General features: G+C 37.8%; 1 protein-coding gene across 1 annotated transcript in view; it reads left to right on the top strand.

Annotated features, from left to right (window-relative positions):
* LOC101919915 (gamma-aminobutyric acid type A receptor subunit gamma3) overlaps positions 1 to 27,751 on the top strand; it is a 154,654-nt gene that overhangs the window by 122,325 nt on the left and 4,578 nt on the right. Inside the window, exons 4-6 of the mRNA XM_027788758.2 lie at positions 18,603 to 18,755; positions 26,452 to 26,648; positions 27,626 to 27,655. Coding sequence (XP_027644559.2) covers positions 18,603 to 18,755; positions 26,452 to 26,648; positions 27,626 to 27,655 — 380 coding nt within the window. The remainder of the gene's footprint in view (positions 1 to 18,602; positions 18,756 to 26,451; positions 26,649 to 27,625; positions 27,656 to 27,751) is intronic.

Raw genomic sequence — 27,751 nt, 5'->3', positions numbered from 1 at the left:
CAGGTATCAGTAGGGCTGTAGGATGGCCTACACATAAAGAAAGGAATGAAAATGTTCAGAGCAACCTTTTGTTTGATTTTTTTGTTTGTTTTGTTGATCAGGAAGTGGATAGATTCAAGAGAGGCCATTGAATCTAGCAAAACATTGGATGAAAATCAAGAAATGAGGCTGCTTGTTTTATCACAAACAAACAAACAAACAAACAAACCACCTCCTAAATGCAACAACCACAAAGCTTTGACCATTTTGGCTTTTGTTGTTCATTGCTATCTGGAAAGAACTGCCAAAAATGTTACATTCCCTGTTGGCAAGTCTTCAGGCTTTGTGAGACTTGATAAGCTCCTGCAGGGAAAATCAAGGCAATCTGCACTAACAAGGCACTGCTCTGTACTGAAAGACCCTTGCAGAACACAGGGAACAAAAAGGAAGGTTTCAGCTCTTAACATTGTAGTCTGCTGGTTTTGACATGAACCTGTTTAAAGAATTACTCTATACAGTCACTGCAAGAGAGAACCTGAGGAGTCCCGTTTAGCAACAGTCTAACATAAGAGAATGGCACTTCAAGAGAAGTCTTACAAGGGAAAAAAATGTACACCTGACAACTAAAGAGAGACCATGTCAGATCTAGAGCTTTAGATTTAGAGCTGTTCTTGCTTATATCCATCCAAGTCTTTCATTACATTAGAAATATCGTAGGTAGATTAGAAGGTCCAGATCCTGAACTACCTGTCTGTAGTAAGGAATAATCCTGAATGTGTTAGCCTCCTCCTCATCTCTTTTTTTTTTTTTTTTTTTTTTTTTTTTAACTGAATTATTATGTGTTTATGTAGGAATCCATTCAAGGATGGAGTAGATCTATACAACCACAAAGTAAGAATATTAGTTATTGCTGAGGTTCATTACTGCAAGGCTGAGAGGGTGGGGTGGCGAGGAACAACATATATACTAAGTTTAACCAAATCCTGATCTTACAGTCTTGAGCTGCTAACTTCATATATTGTTTCACTCTTAAGAGTTATCTTTTATGTTTATGTATTTTCACATCTATGGAACTGTATTATAAATGTTTCTATAATACTACTACATTAAGTCATCTAGTCCTTGATTAAAACCATTTAAAATTAGTAATTCACGTATATCACAAAAGATGTCATGAAAATAGGAAGGTATTTCTGAGTGCTGATGGGAACTAAACATGTTTTCCATTTCTGATGGAGACATGTATGTTATCTTGTGAGAGTATAGGCTACTCTGGCTTGTATTTAGGTGACAGGATTGTTTGTCAGTCCCATTGGCTTCATCAAAAAGCCATGTTTAATGATTATTTTAAAAAACAAATTGCATTTTCTGACATTATAATTCAACATAGTGAAAATTCTTGAAGTGATAATTTCCAAAGCAATTCATGGACTAAGAGGGAGAATGCTAGAGGGAAAAAAAATGTGCAAAAGGAGCAAAATTCCATATATATCTTTGCTTAAAGTAGGGAAAGAATCATAATAAGGAAATAATAAAACAGAAGTGAAGACTGCCTGAGGATATGTAGCTCCAGCTGAAATAAAACAGGTAGAAGAAGGTTGATTCAAGGAGAAAAGCAAGCAGGAAGCGGTCAGAGGTTTCATAATTGAATAGATTGAAGATATTCTCAGAATAAGAAGGGATTTGGTATGGGGTTTTTTTCTGTATTGTGGTTATTTAAATGTGCTTTTTCCAAAACAGCCAAAGCAATTTGTTTATGTCAATCATTAATTACAGCACTTATTAAAAATGGTTTAAATCAAACCAGGTTACAAATTTATAATAAGTCTTTAACCAGTGGAACAACTTTCTTCTTTTTTTTACAGTAAGTTTTCTGAAAGTTCTGAAAGTAAAAAGCTCCAAGGCTGTAGTATTTTTTGCCAAAATTCAGTTCTGAATACATTTTGACAGGTGGTCCATGCATTCCTGAAATCTCTGCAAAATGCTGACCAAACACAGCTACACATAAAAAACCAAAATCTCAAGGCAGTGCTCATAGATGATCTGTCATTTTCAATTTGGTATGTATCAATATTGTTTTCCTTGTCCTAAAAATACACTTAAATATTAATGGAAAAGCAACCCACTTGCATTAGAAGTGATCCTTCAGGGTCTTCCTAGCACTTCAGTTTTAACAGTCTCTCCTATTCATTTTCTGACAGTTCAAGGAGGTTACACCTGCCATTAGCATCTAATTAACATTGTTTTCTGTACAAAACCCCAAAGTTTGCCATAACTGATAGGCAGTGCCATAGAAACCTAATTCCAAGGGCTAAACCATGTGGGGGCTTAGCATAATAACAATAATTTTAATATATTAATAATATATATTTATATAAATACAGTGTGTGTTTGTGTGTGTGTGTGTGTGTATATATATATATATAATAATAATAGCCTTTTACCCAAGCAGAGAACATGTGTTTATTCCCATTAGTCGAACTGTGAACCTACTGCACAGCCTGGCACAGATTGGAGATAATGCCCAACAGCAGTCGAGATGTAGAATAAAATTACCAGTAGTCAAAACTCAAATTATGTAGTCAAAAAAAGAACATGTTAAGGGAAAACTAGTCTTAATATCCAAATACTCAAGCTGTTTTTCTGAGGTATTAGGTCTCATGTGGAGCATCTTGTTATAATCAGGCTTATCCATAAATGCAACAGTAATTGATCAGCAGTAACGCGATTTCAGAAGGCACTTCTCATTCTATGAGGTATGAGGTATAATCTACACACAGGAATAGGCACTCTTTTTAAGGAGTAGCAACTAAAAAAAAAAAAAAAAAAGAAAGGAAAGGAGAAAAAGAGACAGACACAATGTTTTGGTCCTTCCCCAGTTTTTTCCTGTAAAGCACTTTTTATTGGAACAAATGTACACAGTAACTTTACTCCTTGTTGACAGAAACTCTTCAAGCACCTATTTATACAGTGCCAACCTCTACTCTGGGCTAATCTAGCGCCCTTTTAAATATTGTATATGTTGCAAATCACTGAATAAAATCAAAAGCTAGCATTCAGTAACGTCATAGTTTATACCTCGGCCGCTAATTAAGTGCCACGCAGCCACTTGCTTACTTCCCCCTCATCCCAAGGGATGACGAGGAGAATTGGGAAGGAATGTAAAACTCCTAAGAACAATTCAATAGTTGAAATAAAATAAAAATGAAAGAACAATAATAATAAATCCAAAGGGAAGGGAGGAAAGAAAACAAGTGATGCACAACAGAGCTGCTCACCGCCCGCTGACCGATGCCCTGCTAGTCCCCGAGCAGCCATCAGCAGGCCCGGGCCAACCCCCCAGCTTTATATACTGAGCATGACATCCCATGGTGTGGAATATCCCTTTGGCTAGTTCAGGGCAGCTGCCCTGGCTGAGTCCACTCCCAGTTTCCCGTGCCCCTCCAGCCCCCTCACTGGCAGGGCCTGAGAAACTGAGAAGTCCTTGATTTAAATAAACATCACCCAGCAACAACCAAAACCATCCATGTCCTATCATCATTGTTCTCACAGCAAATCCAAACCACAGCACTGCACCAGGCACTGAAAAGAAAATTAACTCTATCCCAGCTGAAGCCAGGACAGGTTGTCAGCACAGATTCAGCCACAGCATTTGGTTACTGCACTCTTCATGGAGTGAAACTCCAGACTATTCTTCCTTGAGCTGACTCTTCCCCTGATGTTGATGTCTACTAAGCACCATGAATTCGAGTTGTCTTGCGGACACCTGTGACCAACCTGTGTAAATAAGGTACTTCATTCTCTAGTCTGTCTGGTGGTTTCTAAAATCAGTAATGTTATTAGGGAGAAATATGAAAAACTTGTTTATGCTTCTTTCTTTCTTTCTATCCTAGAGTAGACTGTTGCTCAGGTACCTCTTAGGCAAAGCAGGTCTCAAATGTGGTGGCTGTTCTGTGTGTGGTCAGGTTGCAAAGGTGTGTACGCTATTTAAATGGGACCCTAACTATTTATGAATTTCCTGAGTTTCCTTCTCACAGGGCTGAATCATATCTCCCCAGCTAGTTATTTCTAACCTGTTATCATTTTGTGCATGTGGTATTTTCTCCCCATGTTGCATTCGGAATCATCTGTGGAAGCAAAGCACAGGGCAAAGAGTCTGCTGGCTGTGAAAAAAAAAATAGTCAGAGGCTTAAATTAAGACTGTCAGTGAAAATTTTTGGCTGCCTGCTGGGTACTGCATTAAACACTTCATTTTACAGTCCTAAGCCCTTCAAAAATGGAAACACTCCTATGCTTTCTTCTTCAGAAGTATTAGTTTGAATGAAATGTAGAGAATGTAAGTCCTATACTCTTTTTCATTAGATGACCAGTACTGACAGATTACATATATGAAACTAATGTACATGGGAGAAAACTCTCAAAAGGGCCTGTTGGTCAATCTCTGAAGTTCATAGAGTCATAAGGGACTTATGGGACTCAGCAGTGGTCCTAGAGTGATCCCACTAAGGCTGGAAATCCATCAGTATTAGCAAGGCATTCATATAGTGCAACGTGGGCTCGTGCCAAAGCATGCTGTGCTTAGAGCCTTCTTCAGGTTCATCCAAGTACCTTGTAAATATGTGGCTCAGGTGGCTTAGAAACCTGTAACTCTTTGGTTCCCAATAGAGTGAAGTGCTACCGCTAATAGATAGACTGCAGTCAGCAGATGTCTGCTGCGCTAGGGTTCACACCTACTTGTCTCATGAAAGCAGGGCATGGTTCCAAGTCCCAGGCCTGTGAGGCCCCACAATGAAGGCAGTTCATGCCAAAAACAAGCAGTGCAACTACAGCTATGCAGGAGTTACAAACTGCCAGCCTTCAGCCTTTCTGTAGCTATTCCGTTCCACCAGTGTAGCTCTTCAAATTTTTAACTGAGTCCTTTCACAAGAATGAAATAGACTTGGCCTTTTCAATGAAACATGCATAAAATCTTAAAGTTTCACAGACATTTGGGGAAAAATAACTTTAAATCACATGCTCTTTTCTTTGCTTCTATGTGCAAACTGGAGCTTCAGCCCCCACAGCAGAACAGTCATTAAAAGTTAAAAAACAAGGATTGTCCCATATTTAGCCATTCCCAAATTGTTCTCCTCCTATAAATAGTGGGTTGACGTTGCTGAATTTTCAAAGGCTTTCTAGTGTTACAGTTAGAATTCATCTCATGTTCCCTTTGAATTTGCATGTGTCTGACATACGGTCCTCTTCACACAGGCCCATGTGAATAGGCAGTTAATGGTGATTCATGCATTGAAGCACTGCAGAACACTCCACTCCCCCCAAAACTCACATAATCTTAGGTAACCGCATGAGTATTTGTGGTTGAGGAAAACTGGAACCTATAAAGTAATAATCAAAGATATTGCCATATGCTCTTCAAAAAGTTAGCATAGTTGAAAAATAAACCCATAGTTTGGTCTGGCTTCATTACACAGAGGTGTGTTTTGTTTGCCAAAAACTAATTAACTTCTGGAATCAGTGCACGTCAATACATTCCTGCACTACAGTTGCTCCATTCTACAGTTAACTATGAATTGTGAATGAAGCATCACCTTTGTGTCACTGAACGACTTATCTTGCTCATCTCTTTCTTCAGAATTTTCCAGGAGTCCTTTCTTCTCTCTGCAGTTCTTAGTGGTCACTCTTCCTTTTCTGGATCATGTAGGGAAGATGTAGAAAGACACAGGCTCTTGCCCAGGAGTGAAGAGAATGGTTAAAACGTGTTACTGAAAGGTACTCAGGGAAAAAAGCTCTATTTCTTCATTTGCAACAGGGGTAGCATTGGTAGTTTTTCTGACAGTGTGTGATTTAACAGGGCCCCCCCTCAAAAAATCAGTGCATGTTATTCTGTAATTTAAATATTTCACACTGCAGAATATCAGATAAAAAGAATTCATCAATAAGCAAAAGCAAGTCTATAAAGACAGCGAGGAGAGCAGTATCAAGAGACTTGAGCTAAAGCTTGATTTTATGTCTTTAACAATTTTAAGCTAACACCATCAGCAGGTTAAAGCCAAGTTTATTGCCAGTTGAACTAAAAGAAGAAAATGCTTCTGATAAAAACAAGTGAAATTTTGAGCGTGGAGTTCAGAAATGAAAAATATGACTCATAAATAAAGATGAACAGATGAGAAGTAGTTGGATTTGGATGAGTTTTAGGCTGGCTTTTTCATTCGTCACAATGGAACACTGGAATACCAAACAGACCAACTAAGATAATCCAGGAGGTCAGTCCACTAAAGATAAAGGTAGCAACAGGAAAAAGGGAGCATTTATTTAGCACAGAATCAATTCATTAAGAGCTCATTGCAACAAAGGCACTAGGGGATGAGAAGGAAAAAACATCACATGAATACTAGAGGTACAAGCTAAGGAAATTATTAAAGGCAATAGTCATGGCTTGTTTATGAATATATATATATGAAAATGTGATATTAATGAAATTTGAATGTAAGAAACGCATTGTTGGGAAGAAAGACTGATAATAATCCAGTTAGAAAGGCTTGAGTAGGCAAAGAAGGAGCTAAAATAACAACCAGAAGTGGCATTACCTTTTTCCAGCTGTCAAATGTCTTGGAAGTAAGTGTGAATGTGTATGGATCAATATTTATCTTTACTCAACCAGACAGAACAGCAAATAGAATGCAAACTTGCATCTGTTACAGACTACCAAATACCTCTGTAGAAAAACAAAACACATCTAGTTAGAATGTGAAGTGAGAAACAGCTGCATCAGATGGCTTTAATCTGAAATACTATGCTAGAAAACTCCTTCTGCAAATACTAGTATTCCTTGGAATTTCTCGACCTTGGCCTTTACAATTTCCTAATTAAAAAAGCATTGGCTCCAGCACACAGGAATTTGTGTGAGATAGAAAGTTAAGAGTGTAAAAGATAAGCTAATTCTTACAGGATTTTTTTGTATGCAATTCATCACTGACTGGTTTTATGTGTGGAAAATTGAAAACATAATTTAAGAATGTTGTGAACATACTTGAATGCATCCAGAGGAAGGCAACAAAGCTGGTGAAAGGGCTGGAAGGCATGTCCTGTGAGGAGTGGCTAGGGACTCTGGGCTGGTCTAGTCTGGAGAGAAGGCGGCTGAGGCTTTTTGCTCTCTACAGCTTCCTGAGGAGGGGACGGACGTGGAGAGGGAGGTGCTGAGCTCCTCTCCCTGGGATCCAGTGACAGGACACGTGGGAATGGCTCAAAGCTGTGCCAGGGGAGGTTCAGACTTGACAGCAGGGAGCATTTTTTTACCAAGAGGGTGGTCAAACACTGGAACAGGCTTCCTGGAGAGGTGGTCGATGCCCCAAGCCTGTCAGTGTTTAAGAGGCATTTGGACAATGCCCTTAACGACGTGCTTAACTTTTGGTCAGCCCTGAAGTGGTCAGGTAGTTGGACTAAGTGATTGTTGTAGGTCTCTTCCAACTGAAATAGTCTATCTTATTCTGTTCTGTTCTGTTCTAATGTTACTAGCCACTTCCCCAGCACAACCTCTTCATGAATTCCCTCTTTACCTAACATACTCTTTGATAACAGTAGTTTAAAGAACTGACCACGGATCACTGCTGCCTGTTTGTAACAAGTCCTCAAGGAAGACTTGAGGGGAAATATTTCAAAAAATTGTAAATAAAATGAACAAATAAATTATAGGCTTTTCATCCTGGCATTGATCTCGAGCAAAGTTATGGAACAGCTGATCTCAGAAGAGATTAATACAAATGTAGAGGATTATATAATTAACACCAATAAACATTAATTCATAGAAACTAACTCCTGTCAAACTTGCTCAATATAATCTTCCAAAGCTTATACATTTCTGGTGATATAATGCACATTTATAAGACATCTCACTTGATGCGGCATGACATTTTGATTAAGAAGATACAGTGAGAAGAGAATCATTGTGGCACATATCAAATTATTAAATTTTGACTACCTGTTAAGATCCACAACATAGCTAGAAAAAACATTATTGATCAGGACCTTCTGTTGAGATGCTCTGTCTTCTGGTTTGATTCTATTTAATATTTTTTTATTAATGATGGAGAAGCAATCATAACATTGAGACTCATTAAGTTTATAGGTGACACAAAGGCTAAGGAAGTGGTCAACAATAGATACAAGTCAGGGTAGAAAGCAATTCAGATAGCTTTGCAGCCTGGATTCAAGTACCAATAGGCATTTCTGTACTTCAGAACATGTGTTCAGGATTGAAGTATGTATTTAGGATTGAAGCTCATAGATTTTGCTTTCCCAGAATTGAAGATCTGCCATTCTGGGTGCTGCAGGTCTAAAGGCTCTGGGATATTTCTTGTCAATTAATATTTATTTTAAGATATACTCCTTGCTTGAAGGTATGGCCAGAATACCAAGCACAGGTTTTAGATATGTATTGAGGAAAAGATTACTCAGTGGAAGAAGGGCATTTACATTATCTCTGTATGTTATGTTTATGCAGCTCCTATTAAAATAAGACCTAATTCTGATGGCTGCACTTCAAGAGTTATTTTGAAAAGTTGTGGAGTGCATGGAAGAGACACAAGATTTATTACAGACTAGAAATAATTCCTGTGTTAAGAGACCATAAGTGTTTATCTTGGAGGATAAAGGGTAGTTGATTACCATCTCTAAATACCTGCATGAGAGAAAAACTGTTTAAAAAGTATTCTTCAGTCTAGCAAAGATGTATTAAGACTCAAAGTCTGAGCTGATGCTAGATGACTGCAGACCAATAAAAAACCCCACCTGTTTTTCACAGCGAGAATAACTAAACATTGAAAGAACTTCAAGGGTTACAGTGCAACTCTATTGCTGGAAAATTCTCAATTAAGATAGGAGGCCTGTCTAAAAGATGTACTATTTTATCCATAACTTTCGGGTTTGCAGCAGTGATTACTTCAGAAAAACCTGATATCATGCAGAAAATGCAACCAGGTTAATCACCATAGTCTCTTCCAGAATGCATCATGATCAACAGGGATGGGCTTCCAACAGTGAGATCCTATTTAAAGCTTTCAAAAGATTATAAGGGAAATTGGGGCACATTACAGCATATGTTAGAAACAGTTGACATGGAGTAGATGTCAGTACAGATAGCAATAAAGAGGTTACTCTATTTCATGATTGTATAAAATACGTCACAGTACAGTCACAATGGTGAGGCCAAAGTCATGAACATTTTAATTGAACAAAAGATAATATCAGGTCAAGCAAAATGTTGTTGTTTTTTGAATGTGTAAAATCAAAATCTAAGGAAGAGAAAGAGACTTCTTCCTTGCATTCTATTTGAAAATGTTGAAATGGCATTTTTTGATAACTAAATGAAAAATATTTCAACTGGGTTTGGAATTACAAGCACACCAAATACAATCCTGTGAGACTTCATAACGAACTTCAGAACCAAGGGGCCTCCTCCCACAGACAACAGCTCTTGTGGTAAAAAATTGAGTCCTAGAAATAAATGAGAAGTGATCAGCATGACAAAGGACATAAACCTGGGGGTTCCCAGGTGTGACTTGATGCTTATTAAGAGCAAGGTGAATGCAAGAGTCATTAGTGTTGTATATTCTCAGACCTCCTACGGCATTAGGTACTCTGTGGAGCGTGAAGAATGTTCTTTTCAAAAAGTGTTGCACAGCTCCCCATCAATAAACCCTCTCACAAAAAGATTCCTACATAAATGGCACTCATTTTCCCTCTGATCCTACATGTACTTTCACTCACATAGGCACCTATGATAATTTATTGGTTTTACTTCTGCTATAGTTCACTTTTATTCTTCAAGCACACAAGAAAACCTGTATGCGGTAAATATCAACACTTCTTAGGAACAGTGAGTAATGAATCATGCATACTACATCACATTTATTGATTTTCTCTCAGATTGATGCATGAATGCAAAAAGAGATTATGTGGGTAACTTTTCTACTGTTAAGGCAGAAATCAAACTGGAGTGGTAATCGTGGATCAAAGTCTTCCTTATGGTATTATACATTTTATTCCCATTATGTGGCTGGATGAAACTGCATTTTACAGAGGATTTCCCAATATTAATTGTACCTTACAGCAGCCAAACTAAAATTCCATTGTTTTCATTGGTACTCCATTTGAACAAACATCAGAAATGACACTTCATGTTGTAAAACAAAAATGTCATTATGCTTAAAGATAACAAGCTTCAACATCCTGAGAGCAATTCTGATGCTTATAAGAACACATAGATGAATAAGATGCTATAACTTCACATAGATTTTTTTTGGAGGAGAGTATTATATACAGCAGTAGGACTGGGAAGAAAGAATAGGTGTATTCAGCAGGACAGTTTGTATGCACATATGTATACAAATAAACAAAACATTCTTGATTGTGCCACCAAACACTATAATAGTATTTTTTCCCAAAAGTTTTATTTTTAGAATTAATTTTGTAGGGCAATTGTGTGCATGGACATTGATCCATCTCCTGAGTACATTCAAAGCACTCCAGACACTTAACAGAAGATATAGGATACAGACAGTGAAATTATTAAAGCTGAATCAAAAGTAACTGTCTTTAAAAGTGCCTTTGAAAGTAGCACATAATGAATTGGCTAGGACATGAGAAATATTAACTAGTGGGTTTCAAATTACTACAGGACACAATTAATTTAAATGTTGAAAAAAATGGGTGTTTTATGTATTTAATTTCAGTTCTTCATTAAATCTTCCAGTATACAAATTATGTGTGCCAATAATTCGGGGAGGGGGGGGGGGGGGGATCAATATAAATAAATTAGATCTATGAACAAATTAATTGGTTTTCCAAATTCAATACTAAATGCCAAAATCAGAGGATGAAATAACTTTTATCTGCTGGAAGCATAGTCATTACCTTTTAAAAGCAGGCAATAGTTAACTAAACTGTCATTTTACAAAATTTTTTTGAAAATGAGTTCACTAAGGAAGAACAAAGAGAATAAATGCAAAATTTTTTAATGGTGATGAAAAAAAAATAGCTTCAAGTAAAAATATGTTCCTCAATATTGTATTCTTCTTGCTACTACACAAGAAAAAAACCCAAACAACTTAATGTCTTTCTGTTCTGTTGTTAGGAAAAAGTCTTGGTCTTACTTGACTTTAAAAAACCTGTTGCCTTCAGACAGCCTGGGATCCAGTCTTTGCTTTTGACACTGTAATCTGTCAATATTTGATTTTTATTTTGAGTGTTTAAGAATATGTATATACTTATAAGTGGGTATGATTTTTACAAGCACAAACAATGCTGTTGGCATTGGATTTCTTTTTTTCACTGTATACTGGTATAACCATTTTTCTGTGATAATGGAAAACTTAAGCAATAATTTGGCACTCATGGTGTGCATGCTTTTCTGGAAAATTTGCTTTTCAAGCGTAAGTGCTGAAAGCCAAATCTAGACTGTACTGTGCTTGTATACAAGGCATGCACACACAGAGACACATCCTATAATGCCAAAAGCAATTATGAAGTCAGAACCAGAGATATTTGGGACACAAAAAGCTTTTTTGTTATATATAAATAGTATGTAATGTAAAGTAATAGATTTTTTTTTCACTATCTATTACATAAGACCCTTCCTGATGTCTGGATGTCTTATAGCTACTATGGCAATACACGTAAAGATGACACCTCTGAAGACCTGTTTGCATTTCTTGTGTGGTTAAACATGCAGTTTATGCAGAAATTATGTATGTAATGAGTGCCTGTTACCACTCCAAGGACACTCAATTTATTTGGGATGAGATGCAAATATGCTGAACACATGCTCCCATCCAAGCATGGCATCTTGGTTATCTAGGTATCGTGATGAAGAAACTTAAATGCCAGAGCAGCATAGAGGAATATAAGAGAAGCATTTAAGTGACAGCATGACCTTGATCATTTTGTTCTTGCTTTTGGCTTGGAAGCATTTGTCCTAGAGTGCTATGGAGCAAAGATTGTTCCTGGAAATGAAAACTATTGATGCATGCTGATTGACACATTTTGGAGGAGCCAGAATAAGCCTGCAATAAGTCCTCAGCATTTCTTCATTGTTTATAATGTACCAAAACACAGCACTGTACTAGCTACTAAGAAGAAACTTTCCATCCCAGCCAAAACCAGGGCAATGCTGAAGAAGATAAAGCCATTTTAAATGATACTTTTGTGACTTTCATTCCTTCTACACTTCCCTTCAAGAAAACTGCAAAATCCTGTTGCTACCCTTGCCTTTTCTGTTTTAATAATAGCTCCTTATTGAATCATAACCACCTGTGAGTGCATTCAGTTATTTCTTCTACCATTTTGCTTAGGTTTTTGATCTTCCAGAGTTCAAACCTCCTCTATACCTGGACTGGCTGGAGACCAAGTATCTAGCAAAGTCATGTTAGGATGGGATACCAGCTTTGTAGATAGACCAGCTGGTGTAGTATTAGTAATAGACAGTGTACTTCAAGGAATCATGATCCATCTGTTTTCATTTTAGTAATGCAAGTAAGAAGATAGCTTGAACTTCCACTGGGCAAGTCTCTGAGGGGTTGGGATGATGTCCAGGGATGTGAAAAGGCCTAGTTCACAGGACTCTTCTGTCTGATTTTGAAGAAAAATTCTACCCTGAATTAGACAGGGCTGGGCTTTGCACCACAGTCTCTGTTTCTGTCTGATTCTGAGCTGACATATTCTTTCCAGATAGTCCAAAATCTGGAACCAAAAATCATCTCTTGAATCTGAAACTCGCATGTCCCCAGTTAACATCAGCACTACCATGCTAGCATGTGGCACTGCCAATAAACCTCCAGTGAACATTTTGCAAAAACTTCTGTACATACTAACTTTGATGAAATTTTGTTCTTTTCAATTTATTTTTTTTTTTGCCAGCTGTCTGCCCAATGTATTCAACAACAGGAGTGGCCACCTGCTTGAGCTAATTGTTTTCAAATACTATAGTTCTACCTTGATATCAAAGGGAAGAATTGTAAATGAAGGCAATTATGCAGGAAAGACACCATCTTAGATGACTGACAGACAGTGGCCAAACTGGTAGAAAGTTTTTAGCTTACTAAGAAAGCAGAGAAACCTAGTTCAGGAAGGAAAAAATGGAGCTTTGGGAAGCAAAGATCAGAAAACAGGTTGCGGGGAAATGAAGAGAGAATGGCAGGATTAAATAGGGTCTTCTCTTGGCTTCCAAATAAAATTAAAACAATAAAAAATCACTGAAGATCAGAAGTTTAGTTTGCTCACTATTAAGTAAACTTGATTTAGTAGGATAATAAGGAAGATGCCTCAGTGTACTCTCTGTGGTCTTGCTGATCAATAAAGAAATACTTACGACACACTGTGTGAGTCATCATTCTAATGACTAGGACTTTTTTCTGTAATTAAACTCTCATAACAACATGGATAAACTCTGCCACTCCTCATTATTCTGCAGTTCTAGTGATAGACAATTAATGTGTAACCCTCACTCACATGCTGAAATTGCTTTGCATATGCATTGTAGTTTCATATTGCAGTCTTTGTAAAGTCATTCTTTGTTTAACTTTTTTCTAAGATAATTGGGACTGTAGTACTTTTTAACCTCAGAGTATAATGGGAGGATAAATAAAAATGTGTGATAAGATAATATAGTATGGTTTGAGTAAATAAATTATTTATAGTATATAATTTTATCTTTTTAAAATATTTTCTTAAAGAAACAACAACCAACAAACAGTTGCATTCTGCCCAAACATTCCACCTTTAAGGGAGCTGTTCTTGGTGCAATATAGACAAAAATCTGGCAACTCGGTCAACTATGCCCTTCGTCTTCAAAAGACAAAGGAAATAGGCTATAGTTTAATGTTGTTCATTAAAATCCACGGCACTTATTCCTTTAAAAATCATAATTGTTCTAAATAGTGTCCTACTTTTAAACTAGAAACTTAAGCTAATGTAAGTCCTATGGGTCACAGACAGCAGTCATCTTGGTTTCAGGGGAAGCATTGCTATGCTATTCCTATTATTCCAGATTTTCTGCCTCAAGGTGCATCTTCTGCTCTCATTATAGAAAACTGGTCAGCCACTATTTTGCCTCGAGGTTATTTTCATTATTTCAGTGAACTGATGGTCTGGTGGTTCAGTGAAAAGTTGGTCTGCCTTCCTGGGAAATTATTTAAGCTGTTAGAAAGTAGAATTTCGCTCTGGGTTTCAAAGTGAAGTTTTTTGGTATTAGTTATTCCAGTGGTCCCTCGCTAGGCGATCACTGTGTGACTACTTTTAAACCAAGTATACTGATTTAATGATATGCAGTTTGGAAAGAGTTTTTTCCCACCTTGACTGTACTGTAGGGCTTTGTCACACAGTCAGCGCCAGCTCATCTTCTACCAGTGGTAATAGTGCCAGGTGGAGCTCTGAAGGTTGGCGAAGGAGCAAGGAGGCACTGTGTAGAGTTCTTGAAAGCTTTTTCTCTCCTATGGGTGGCTCATGCCTGGAAGACATACAGAATGAATTGTAAACCAGGTCTTTTAGAAGAGAGGAGAGTTTATTTGTACAAATTACTTTGTGTGTATAAAGTCAGAAAAGTATGTACCATGGGTACTTTCCTTTAAGCTGCAGACAAGTGCTTTTAGATACGTAGATAATAATTACTTCTGGAAGAAGTAATTTATGTAATAACAGTAGAAGTAGTAGTAGCAGTAGCAGCAGCAGCAGCAGCAGCAGCAGCAGCAGTAGTAGTAGTAATAATAATAATAAATCATAATAATGCTGTTTAGAGTAATGTAATGAGGAAAGTAGCCATAGCGTATACATGCTGGCTCTTCTATATGCAAAGAGACAATTCAGGAATCTCAGCACAAGTTGACTTGGCAGAGGATAGAAGCACTGAAGTGGTAATTTAGTTGAAAATTGTAATTTACTGTAGTTATTAGAAAAATGCATTCAGTACATGTTGTACAGAAACATGTTTGCCTCTGACAGCAGTCACATCAGTGCTTCCAGCGGGGTCTCTGTATTTCAGCAGTGGCAATTTCCTCTTCCCACTAAGCATCATCATCAGCATTCACTGTCTCTGAGCTGCATCCTCTCTAAGAGTGGTTAGAGTACTGTAGGAGAACCAGCAGATTCTCCTCTTCCACTTTGCATTAGTAATTCCACTGAACCAAACTGTTCTCCCAAACTCTTTGTATATTATCTGTCAGTGTGTTCCCATAAGTTGAGTACAGTATGTAAGTCCGCATGCACAGCTGCTACCTGTATGACTGGGTCTGCCTTCTTCATTGTGAGAATTTTTGTATGGATCTCAGACAAGAAAATAGGTTAGGGGCTAAATGAATGCAGCTGCTCACTGTCCTAGGATTTCATTTTCCTTGGGTGCTTCTTAGACATCTATGGGTCTTTGTTGGATACTTGGGAATTTGCAGCTCCTTGTAAAATTTGACCAGGTCACAGTTCCTTTATTTAACTTGCTGGAAGGATGTTCTGCAGAGAAAATTAAAATTTCTGTTGTAATAAACAGCAGGGGAGGGAAGGAAGGACGGACAGACAGAAGGAAGGATGGACGGACAGATGGATGGAAGGAAGGAAGGAGAAAGAGGGAGGAGAACAGAGGAACAAGCAGAGAAGGAGTTGTGCATATCCTCAAGGATGAAGGTGTCGAGTTTAACCATGAAACAAATCAGGAAAATTAACTAAAATACCCTTTAAAAGGTTAAGAAGGTTATTATATTTAGGTAAAATAACCTTAGCACCCTCACAGAAGTGGCCAGTTTAGCTTGCACCATAGAATCAAGGGGTGTGATTGACTCCTTGGATCACCTGCAAGTGTCTACAATGTCTTTGCCCACATCTGAGCCAATCACTCTCCTTTTTTTAATCACAGGAGAGAAATGGAAATATTTTGAGTACATTCACCTCCTTGTAAACTGGACTTCTAAAACAGATTAGACGAACTATATACTGAAAGTTTACCAATTTATCTTTGTTAAGTATAGAAAGAAGGCCGCAGTGTGCAGATCATCTGTAGAATTTACCTTCTAGATGTCTAAAATCAGGGGAAATGAATCCTGCCTGAAAGATACTGAATCAGTTCCTGACTAAATGTGATGAAGGACTCTATGTCATTTAATCTCTGCCTCAGTTCCTGTCTGCTAAACAGTTGAAATGCACCGTAATTTTCTCCCACTCTCAGTTTCTCAGGTTTATTTCAGTTGAAGACCTTGGAAGCAGGGACTGTGCCTTATTTTCCCAGTATCTTACTGTCCGGTATCTAGCCCCAGTCTTATTTGCTGTGCTGGGTATCACAGTCATACTATTCAGAGGAGCAGTGGTCCGTGCATGTACTTGAATTGTGTGTACCATATATAGCTGTACACAATAAGAAGTCTGCAGATTGCTTTGCTTTATACTATTCTCAGGCACCTTATCCATAGATGTGCAGTTTTAAATATAATAACTGAGTAAGGGAAATGTAAAGGCTTGGCACATTTGCTGTAGAGTCTTTGTTTTCCTTTATTGCCCACCCTTCTGCCTTGATAGACAATGTTTGAAACATTATCATAACTTTTTTTCCATGGTTGTTGGGTTGGTTCCTGTCAGTAAAAGCACTGGTTTACACAGCTTCTGACTACTTACACCTATTTCTATGAAATGATCTCAGTTGCTGTGGTATAAATCTTTCTTCTGTGTGACAAACCAGACTAGGGAACTGATGTAGTTTAACAATAAGCCCGCAGAACCAACAGTTACTAACCCACATGAGTTCCCTGGTGCCACTCCCTGCATGGAGAAATGTGCTGGGGATTAGTGGAATGAAGAGAATCCCTAGCCTGTGAGCAGCCCACAAGGCTCACTACGTCATGATGTACTTCAAAATACTTCCTACTTGTAACAGCAGCGAGCTCTTTCATTACAGCTCTGTCCCATAATGCCAAATACATAAGGCATGTGAAATGACTGTCCAGGTTCTTGGGGTCACAAGGTTTTTGCTGGCACAGTACTTGTGAAAATGTACACATTCAGCTAACAGAGGCTTGATGGAAGCTGCCACAGGTCTACCAACCTTTTCCAAATATATCTATCTATCTCAAACTGATGTACTTAACACATATAAACTTTTCCTTTTGACTCATTGTTCTAAGTTTCTCTCCCCAAATCCCAGCCTCAGACTTCTATTTACCTTTGACTTTGTAGCTTATGGTAGTTCACTCATTTTGCAGTGGCCTTCAGAGATTCCTTGGGTGGAAGTTATTCATACTGAATTAATTTCTTTTCTATGTAATATTTAGCTATAGTAAAAATATCCACTATGTTAGATATATTTGTCCATATGCTCTCTGTTACTAGAAGATCAAGCTTTAATTTGTCTCAACTAATGAACCCATTATGCCTCTATTTGGGTGAGCTGTATGTACATTCTTTGGGAGATTCATCTCTGTGCTACCAATTTCTTCAGTCTTCTGATGGTTTGGTGTAACAAGACAGATATAAATACTACATATTGCAAATATCATATTCTAGAAAGTCAAGGTTTGTAACAAGAAGCAATATAATTTATTAAGTCAAGTCTGATGTAGTCAGACAAAACCCCACAAAGGTTCTCAGGCACATAAACTCTTCTTCACATCTGAAATGGAAGCAACATACTTCAGGTGACATACAGAACCTGGTCTCAGCACAGTTTCATTCCTATTAATCACTGTGTCTGAGAGAACAGGATAGTTAACATCCATGAAGCTGAGGGAGCTGTTAGTAAGGACAGGGGTGATGAGGTCAGTAGCCTCTACTGAGTAGACAAAGAGGGGCAGATTATTGTCCCCTGTGAAGTCACAAGGGTTTGCAGAAGAGATACTGTGATGAAAATCATACAATGTGAGGTAAACTAGCTGCCTTACTGAGCTCTTGATTTTATGATTTTTACTATCCAGCAGAATAATAAAGTTTATATCCAGACTCACCTTCTGAAGGCTTACAGATACCAGAAGTGACCACAATGGCTTTGAAATGGAGGAATGCTGATAAAAAGACTTTTGATTTTTAATGATGAATCCTTTAAAAGCATGCAGTCTGACCTCTCTCAACAGCATTAAAGCTCTAGTGTCTATAAATGACTTCCTATGTAAAAGCATACTCATGTGCATGCTACACTTGCCATAAAGACCCCTACTGCCTGATCTCAAAAGAAGATAACAGAAGTCACTCAAACCTGAAATTAGGGCAGGGAAGACACAGTCTGCTGAAGGAGAGATTTTTTGTGGCTTGGTTACAGAATCTGGTAAATGATAGTAGCTTTATGTTTGTGGCCATGGAGCCATCCAGAAATATCAAGCCTGAAAATTCAAGATGCCTTTCAAAAAGTTACTCACCCAAAATGATTGGTGACAGCTTCTGCCTGTCCAAATAGATCACCATTTCCACAGCGACCTAAAACTAAAGGAATGGAAAAGTTCATTTAAATTCTATTTCATGCGAGCATTTACTGCACAGATGCTCTTGAAACAGTAAGTAATATTTCATATGCAGTGATTTTATGAACTTTAAAAAAATAGCAGATCAGTGAACAACTGTCTGTATCTCACCATAATGTCAATGTATTTTTTGTGCTATTATTGCAGGTGATTATGTAGTCATGACTATATACTTCGACTTAAGTAGAAGAATGGGATACTTTACTATTCAAACATACATTCCCTGTATATTAACAGTTGTTCTTTCCTGGGTATCCTTTTGGATTAAGAAAGATGCCACTCCAGCAAGAACAGCACTAGGTAAGTTGTTAATAATTCTGTTTTCTGCTCTTTCTGTAGTTTACTATCATTTGAAAATGTCAGCTTCCTTTGTAAGAGACCGCTAGCTATATGATTTGGATTATTGCTACCACATCCTGCAGCCCCAGATCATCACTGAAGCCTCTGGTTTTCTGCCTTTAACAGGGTAATTAGAAGTAAGCTACCCTGACCCTTTGGAATGACACTGCCACCTATTTTGCATAATATTCTAGAATTAATGTCTGCCTTCTTGTTCTCACCATGATATTTTAGTGACATTTTTAAAGAACAAATTAATTGCACTGGTGGCTTCCTTCCCTTCTGAAACTCTCCCCCAGAGTGTATTATGTCTTATATGTACAGAAAACTATGGGATATAATATTAACTCATGCCAAGTATTTTAGCTTGCATGCTTGAAATTAAGCTCCACACTGGGTGTAGAGCTATTTTTCATATATTGTGGAGGTTTATGCTGGTATTGATTTTCCAGCAATTCATTAATGTTAGGACCAGCATGTGCATTTTGGCATCATGCTTTAGGATACACTTAAAAATGTTGACTGTCCATTCTTATGCCTGTTGGAAAACTAGCATCAAGACCTTAGGGCTATATAATACCCAGTTATAGGCGTACATCAGAACTGAAGGAATAAAAAACATTTTAGTCCAGATTGTTGCCAGGACTGCCAATACAAACTGATTCAGAAATCTACCAGTCTAGGAAAAACGGGATGCTATGTCAAAGTTTACATGTCCATTTTCAAGCACAGAGGTTACAGTTTCCATCTATTCATTGCTTACTCCTGCTGGAGTTCATTACCATCTCCAGTTAACCAGCTTGGACTCTCTAAATTGTTTCAGTTAAAAAGAACAAAATATTAAAAACTGACTTGCCTGACTTTTTGGACTGAAATCAGACAGGTAGCATTGCAGGAGCAACTGAGACCCCAGATTTGAGAGGGTGATACTGCTGCTGGAGGGCAAGGACCATGAACAGGCTGCAGCTCCCCGGTGGACACATGAAGGCAGCCTGCAGCAGGCATGGTATTCTCGAGCGCTGCCTTCATTCAACCACAGTATAGGAGAGGTCTTTTGTACAAATCATGTCTGTTTCCCCCTTCCCTAAACAGCTGATCAAGAGTTATCAGTACTCTTCATCCTTTTTCATCCAAGTAACTAATGGTTTACCAGAAACAGTGGTTACTTATATGTGAAACCATTTCTGTTCTCTGCCTTTCAAACACCATGTAGAGGTGCTCTACTTGAACTCAGGATGAAGACAGCTTGTGTGACAGCACAGCCTTTGTACAGTTGTTCAGAATGACTTGTCCTGTTTCAGTCTGTCTCTCTCCTGCATCAATAAATCTGAGCATCCACCAATTTTGAGGGTGCTATGGTTTCTACGATAAATCCCTTGAAGGCCCTGAATGATTAAAAGAAAACTGAAGTGCTGAAGAGACTTTGGAATCCACTCTGAATGGGATTTTAGCTGCTAAGACTCTTTAACTTGTTCAGATACCTGATCCCATTTTCTAAGCCCCTCATTCATGAAAAAAACCATGCAGACATCTATTCAGGGTGCACTAGGCCCAGGTTACAAACATTCTTCCTTCCGAAACTTCTAATGCTTCAATAGCTTAGTAACTTTCAGCTGAATGATAGAATAAATAAATTACCAAAATTATCCTCTAAGTGTAACTCCCTCACTAGCCACAGCTTTACTTAAGCTGACTATATGCCAGCCATTCATGCTACCAGTCTTCAGGCATCTTCCTAGGAGGAGGTTGTATCAGCTTTAATTTTCAGTGAGTGACAAGGGGCATCCTTCCAAACCAAGAGCTGCTCAGTGACATGGAGCTATGGAACAGGATCGGTAGAAAGAAAAGTCTCAGGGAACCTGTAATAAGACAACTACAAGCAGCCAACACTGGTTCACACTTTACAGATAATTCTGTATTAAACCTCATTTTGTGTGAGGTCAGCACAAGATCATAACCTGCTGGATTTGCTCCAGGAGTTTGTAAAAAAAAGTGCAGCACTTTTGACCATTATAAGTCATGTGGCATCATGTGGGTCCAGTTTTCTGAGGCTATTTTCTGAGAAAGGAATATTCAGCCCTCACTCCCTTCATCTGAGTGCCAAAGTGCCTTTACACTGTGGCTCTCCAGCAATGATGACCCTAAGACTTCTCAAGACATTCTGTGACCCTCTCCACCTCCAGGTCAGCACAAAGACTATACAAAAGTGAAGCCAGAGCAGCAGTACAACTGCATGTTCCTGGCTGTGTAGACTTGCCTCTGACGGACAGAAAACTGAGCAATAGGCCTTTAGTATACTTCTCTGCTGAACTCTTTTATTCTTAAATTGGGTGACTCAGTGGAGATAAAGATTTACTATCCTTCATCTTCTTAAATAGACATCTGAAGCCCCATAAGTGTGCAGAGACTCACACAGCATCCATCTGGGTTATCCTTCTTAATGCATAACAGAAAAGGGAGCAAAGACATCTAGCAGTTTGCATTACTGATTTTGCGTAAGCAGTGTTCATACCCTGTCCCTGAGGGTGGTTCCCCACTCCACACAGCTCCATCTTCCAATTAATTAGACATGGAAGTAGGTTACAGCACTAGTCACAACAGTGTGACTCTCCCTGCCTCACCCCCTCAGCCAGCAAGAAATTCAGACAAAAAAATATATTCATATACTGAGGTCATGAATTTGAAGTAAGAACATAAAACTGAGATGAGATGTTCCAAGGCTATATTCAATGGCTATCATGACTAACTCCTAAAACTCTGATGAATAATTCAATTACTGGGCTAAAATATAACTTTTTCTATAAACAAAGTGAAACAACAATAAAATAATATATACATGGGTCACCTCTTTTTGTGCACAGAGTCCTGTTGCTCCCAAATCAGCAATGGCCTGTTGACTTTTGGGATGCAGTAAGCAGATGTTCCCAGTTTTCTGTAGGTCTGCTCATATAAGGCAACATATAAATCTGTCTGAGCAACAGCACATATCCACATTTGGATAGTGGCACATGGTAAAATTGTGAGTAATACAGCCAAAGGCAAACCACTGAAATTGTCCTGCTAATTAGTTGAAATGTATTGTAGACTCAGTGCACCAAACCTACTCTGAGTATAGCTGCATTAATGTAAAAAGCTAGCATCAGGGAAATATTTCACCCACAGAAATTAATGAGTAATTTCCTAAGCTATTGGCAACTCTTCATAGTTATGTGAAGGACAGGTTTTTCTCCTCTCTGATTACTAAAGTAATAAGCTATTTCTGTCCTGGAAAAAATAAATGCAGTCGGGGTATTTGGCTGTGAGGGAAAAAATATTGGACCGTAAGTCCAGAGGCATCAAAGTGCTCTTTAAAACTTGGCATCACAGTCCCTTTTTCACATGCACTTTGAGTGGCTGAGGCCCAGAGTCGCAAAGTGACTCACTCCAGGCCACCTGAAAAGTCAGTGGAAAACTGGAAATGGAATTTGAGTGTTAAATGGGAACTGTGTTTTGTGATCCTGGGTTATTCTGCCCTCCATGGAAAAAGAAAAAAAAATGGCACTCTGCTGTTTCTGCTTGTCCAGTAATCTTATCATCTAATCCCAGTGTTCATAGTCAAGAGCAGCCAGCAAGTGTCTGAAGAAAATTTACGATCTGGAAAAGAATAGGTTGTTTTCCTTGAAGATTAAGGGAATTAAGTTACACTGAAGCTTTCATCCCAGTTTCCCCCTACTTTTACAAAATGAGTGTAACATGTACAGTTACTACATATGCAGTTACTACAGAGCAACTTCGAACTGTAGTTTAGAAAAATACAGTGGGTGTCAAGGTCAGCAGTGTGTTGATGTACAAAGAAGATACAGGTGATGTTTAGCAAAAAATGAAGGTTGCTTTCCTTGTCATTCTATCTTAACCCTCATTCACTAGAAAACCAAGTGAGTGCTCTAAACGGACCAGAAAGGTAGAGAAATTAAGTTTATAAACAAGTGATAGCATGGGTAAAAGCAGTAGATCTTTCCTGCAGTGTCCCACCAACATACTTTTAGGAAAATAAGAAAAAATGAGCCTTGCTGATCAAAGAGCTTCTAACACTGAACCTCCTGCTATGTCACTTTGCATATGATTGTCCAGGAAGGAGCTTTCAAACAGTAGTAATTTTAAATAACTGTTTAGGTCAATGATCTAAGGGTTAAAGTGTACTTATGCATTATTTACCCCCACATAATTTCTTTCCCCAACAGTCTTTTTTAATTTATCAAATAGCATCTTTGGTATGAAATTTGCTCAGAGAATATAAATGTCACAAAACAGTATTTACACACAAACTTGTAAGCTCCCACTTACACTTGTCTACCTGAACATTCTGAAGTCAGGTTACTTCAAAGCTGTCCTTGGCTGATATTAAAATTCTGTTGAAATAGGTAGTTCATGAACACAGTGAATTCCAATAACAGATGCAAAGCTCACTTTGCCATACAAGCCTCCCCAAAGTGAGAGGCTTAACAATTTCATCTGGCAAGGCTTATTGCATTTGAAACCACTCCATAAACTGAAATATTCTTAGTATGAGAGATAAAATGAGCTAAGGATATAGAATCTAGATATTGTCTTTGGAAATAACTGGTGCTTCCTTTTATTCATATGTGCATATCTATAGTCCAACTTGTAAATTTATAGGAATACAAAACCATATCACGTGCTGCAGCTTCTTTCTCTTTGCTCTCTGCCTGTATCCCCATAAGACTAATTTTAATATTTTAAAATTTGTGCCAATGTGTTAGATGTAAAATTGATACACTGGATAGAATTTTTATTATTTAAAAAAATCATTGTTTATGGTGTGAGCTGGAATCCAAGTTCAAGCCTCAGTTTAAATGAAGAATGATGCTTTTCTATTGGATTCTATGTCATAAAAATATTTTGTATAAAAAATAGAAGTAAAATTATGTTTGTTTTATCTTTGAATGTTTCTGCCTGTGTGCTCAGCAATCTTGTCTCATGCCCTCACCATAATTTGAAATGTGACATATAATACAGAAACTATGATGGCTTTGATAATGCTAAACTTTCCCTTCCCTTAGGTTTTATATTCTGGTAGCAAAATGTGATTTGCTGTCAAACAGACTGAGGATGAACACTATTAATATCTTAAAATCAAAATAAATCTGACACCATTGCTGTGTCTATAAATTTGGTAGAACCTACTTTGTTTCAATCTGCTAAAATTAATCCAGAGCCACCCAAAACTCCCAGATCCTGTATCAATGAGGCATTTACAACATGATTTATTGGGCTGGTTTTGCTTAGTTATCACTTAGAGCTTCTAGGTGTTCACAGTCTCAAGGCATTCTGGCAGGCATTTCATATTCAGGCTTAAGGCATGGATATAGGACTCAAGCTGAGTTGAGGAAAGCATAGAGGTTAATGGTAATTTTTCTTTCACTTCTCTGCCTTCCTGTCCATAGTCACTTTGGAAGTTGGTCATCATTACAGAGACTTGCACAATATTCTTGTCACAAATAATACAAAGTTATACCTCCATTTCAGTAAAAAGAGGGAAAATATTGCATTGTCAATACAGCATTCAGTAGAAAAATGGCAGACCTTTGCAAAAAAAAAAAAAAAAAAACGGGTTTGAGCATTATAAACTTTTTACTTTTTATTATTTTTTTTTAGCCTTTTAATAAAAAGACCATCCTAGAGTAATCTGATATCCTATTACAGGATAAGCAGGAAATAAAAACTTTTCCTTGACTCCAGGTAAAAAGGACACTGCACATTGTGCTGGAAGAACACTATAGATTTAGAGTAATCTCTAAATGAAGGTAGTAAAATACCCAAGAGCAGGTGCATGTCCATGTGGCTCTGAAAAGGCCAGATTTCGGTTAGAAATCTAAATGTGGGTTAGAAAGTATTAAAGAACTTCATTTCATATTGTAGAGTATGTCATAGTCTGGATGCAGTTCTTCTGAAGTTAGTGACTCCCAAGGCCTGAGTCAGGGTCATACAGAAAGACTCATTAACCTATAGTGAGCCAGGGCCAAAGCAAACCTAGTGAGTCAACACCTTTTGCAGTTCAACATCTTTGTAGGCTTTGTCTCTGGAACTTTTCCTAAGCATCAGCCAGCTACAGAACTGATGCTGAGGGGTCTGGAGGGATTGCTGGATCATGGCAGCCACATGTGCTTATACTGGGAGGTGGCACAGATGACAGGAAACAGAAAGCTATCTTCACAATAGATTTTAGATATCCAAGATACACATAAAGTCCGCATTTCCCACTTCCTATCAGCACCGCTTTCATCTTGGTTATTGGGTTGTGAGGTTTTCAGCAACTTTTGCTTATTTGTTTGTTTGTTTGTTTGTTTCTGGGTAGTGGATATTTAAGGAATACAATTAGTGATTATTCACTGTAGAAGGTTGAGCCCCAGGCAATAATCTGCCTTTTGGTTCTTCCAGGGACTGTTGGAATGGGGAGGGTTATTCTTGTGAATCACTGTAGTTTCTATCAAATGCTACAAATCAAAGGTGGGCACTCCTTCATAAACGGAAAGTAGTCCAAAGTAATCCACAGATACTTCTTTCTCTCCAGAGTGTTGTTTGTGGGAAGTAATTTTACTATAAGGCATAGTTTCAGTCATCCCTTGCAATTTCAAACACTATGTACCATTGCAAAATATCACTTTAACTATAAAAAGAAAGATTACCTTATGGTTATGTTGTTTTTAGAGCAGATTCTGTCTTGAGACTTATTTGAGTGAAAGCTTTATTTTTCTTACTAAGCCATTGAGGAGTTTTATTTTGTTCGGTAAGAAGGCATGTAGTTCATAATGAATGATTAAAAGCATCAGCCCAAAGTGGGAATGAAAACTTCTGTTCCTCAGGAATGAAGACAAATTATATGAATTACCAGCAGCCAAATAACTGACACCCCATAGATTTCATTCTAGGACAAGTTTTATTGTTTCAGGATATTTCACACTAAGTAATTCCCATTATATTCATTATTCCCATATCTAATGTCTAAGTTGTTATGCTTTGTATGAATTAAAAAGGCTATTTCCATTAAGGTTACATCTGAAGTTTGTATGAGAGTCTGTTTTCCCTTACTGAGAAGGAAAATAGCAGTGAAGGAATCCCAATGGTGTGAAAACACATTTTTAAAACTCATAGTCAGAGCTTCGCAGCAAAATTTCTTGGCCCCCGCCATTTTTTTATTTTCTTTTTTGAGCACAAGATTTTTCATGAGAGAAGTACTGTTGTGAAAAAGACCATGTTTCCTTCATTGTTTTCTAAGTTTCTTATTTTTTATTTTTCTGGGTTTAGTATCTTTTCTGCTTTATGCTTTTTTCAAAAATTTCTTCATTCTCTCCTTGTCCTGCACCCCCACCTCCAACCTAACTGGCATCAGAAAAAGGAATAGATGAGGAAAAGCATACTGAGATGCGTGGGAATGTCACTTTTGCAAAGATGAATATAAACAGCTGAGGAAATCTTTGTTTGCAAAATACCACTGCCTCTACTGATGTTGTTTTTTATTATTTTTATACTACCAAATGAAAATAATTAATTATTTGGGTACATTTTGGATTTCTGTTTTGTATGTTTGTTTCCAAAGATTCTTCTGTGACATGGAGAGATGATGTTGCATACAATTAAATCAAGTTTCTCTTTGCAGGCATCACCACAGTATTGACCATGACAACTTTGAGTACCATTGCGAGAAAGTCATTACCCCGTGTATCCTATGTCACCGCGATGGATTTGTTTGTGACTGTATGCTTTCTATTTGTCTTTGCTGCTCTGATGGAGTATGCAACTCTCAACTACTACTCAAGTTGCAGGAAACCAAACTGTAGTAAGAAGAAAAAGTCGGTAAGATAAGAGCATTTAAATTTCTTTTCTAATATGTGCATGGCTCAGAGAACAGAGAATCATTCAATGACAGCCTGTAATCCCATGGTGCTCTGCTCCTCTGAGCTCTTCCCAGTTTGCAGTGTGGTCTGCCTTGAAAGCTGATGGAAAATAGTTACTCACAGTAACAGTAGAAGCAGTTATGTGCCTGTGGAGTGAGATCTGTTCCTAACAGAAGCAGCCTGCTGACTGTGAGACAGCAACCCTGCCTACGCATCTTTTGTCCTCCAATTACTGCGCTGGTAGTCACAAAGGGCTCCCAGTGGAACAGACTGAATAGCTTGTTATACAAATATATGCACATCAATGTATATTCAAATGCATCTGTTATTTCATGGCTTAACAGGTCTAGAAATATTTATGAACTTTATAAATAGGATTTCAATGTCTCCACTGGGAACCAGCACTTGTTTTTAGCCCTGTGCACAACAGAGCTTGTTCCTAAGTACAAAACCGGAGGTGGTCACTTAAGGAAAAGTTTTATAGATGGCTGCATGATACAATCAAAATGAACTTGCTAATGATGAAACTAAAATTGCTATCCTATAGAAAAATTGAATGAAAATGTCAGGAGTATCTTTGTGAGTAGGATGCATTTCCATACATGTGAATGAAGATGAGGAAAAGCATGCAACATTGATAAGATTTAAATTAACACAAGAACAAATGCTCACTTAGCTATTGTTTGCTAAATAAATAAATGTAATGGGTTGAATAAAGATTTAAAGTGGATGGAAACTAGGTGTGCATTCTGCTGAGGTTTCATGCAGTTTTAAAGTGTAGAGAATATGCTCAACATATACAATACTCAGCTTGAAGTGTTTTGTGGACAAATGCATTGAAAGGCTTTGTTTTAGGAATGCTATTGAACATTAGATGCATATGAAAAAATAAGTATGTTTTCTTCTGAGTAATTCTTTTGTTATCTTTATTTTAAGCTACCAGATGTCAGTTTTGGTCATGTGATGGTAAGTAAGCTTTTTTTTTCAGTGAGAGCAATAGAGGCATGAATATATGGTTGACATTTACTGGCAGTAATTCCCAAGAAAGCTGTAACACTATAT

This window comes from Falco peregrinus, chromosome 4 (genome assembly GCF_023634155.1).
Source record: "Falco peregrinus isolate bFalPer1 chromosome 4, bFalPer1.pri, whole genome shotgun sequence".
NCBI classification, from domain to species: Eukaryota; Metazoa; Chordata; class Aves; order Falconiformes; family Falconidae; genus Falco; species Falco peregrinus.
This window is presented reverse-complemented; position numbering and strand designations above follow the sequence as displayed.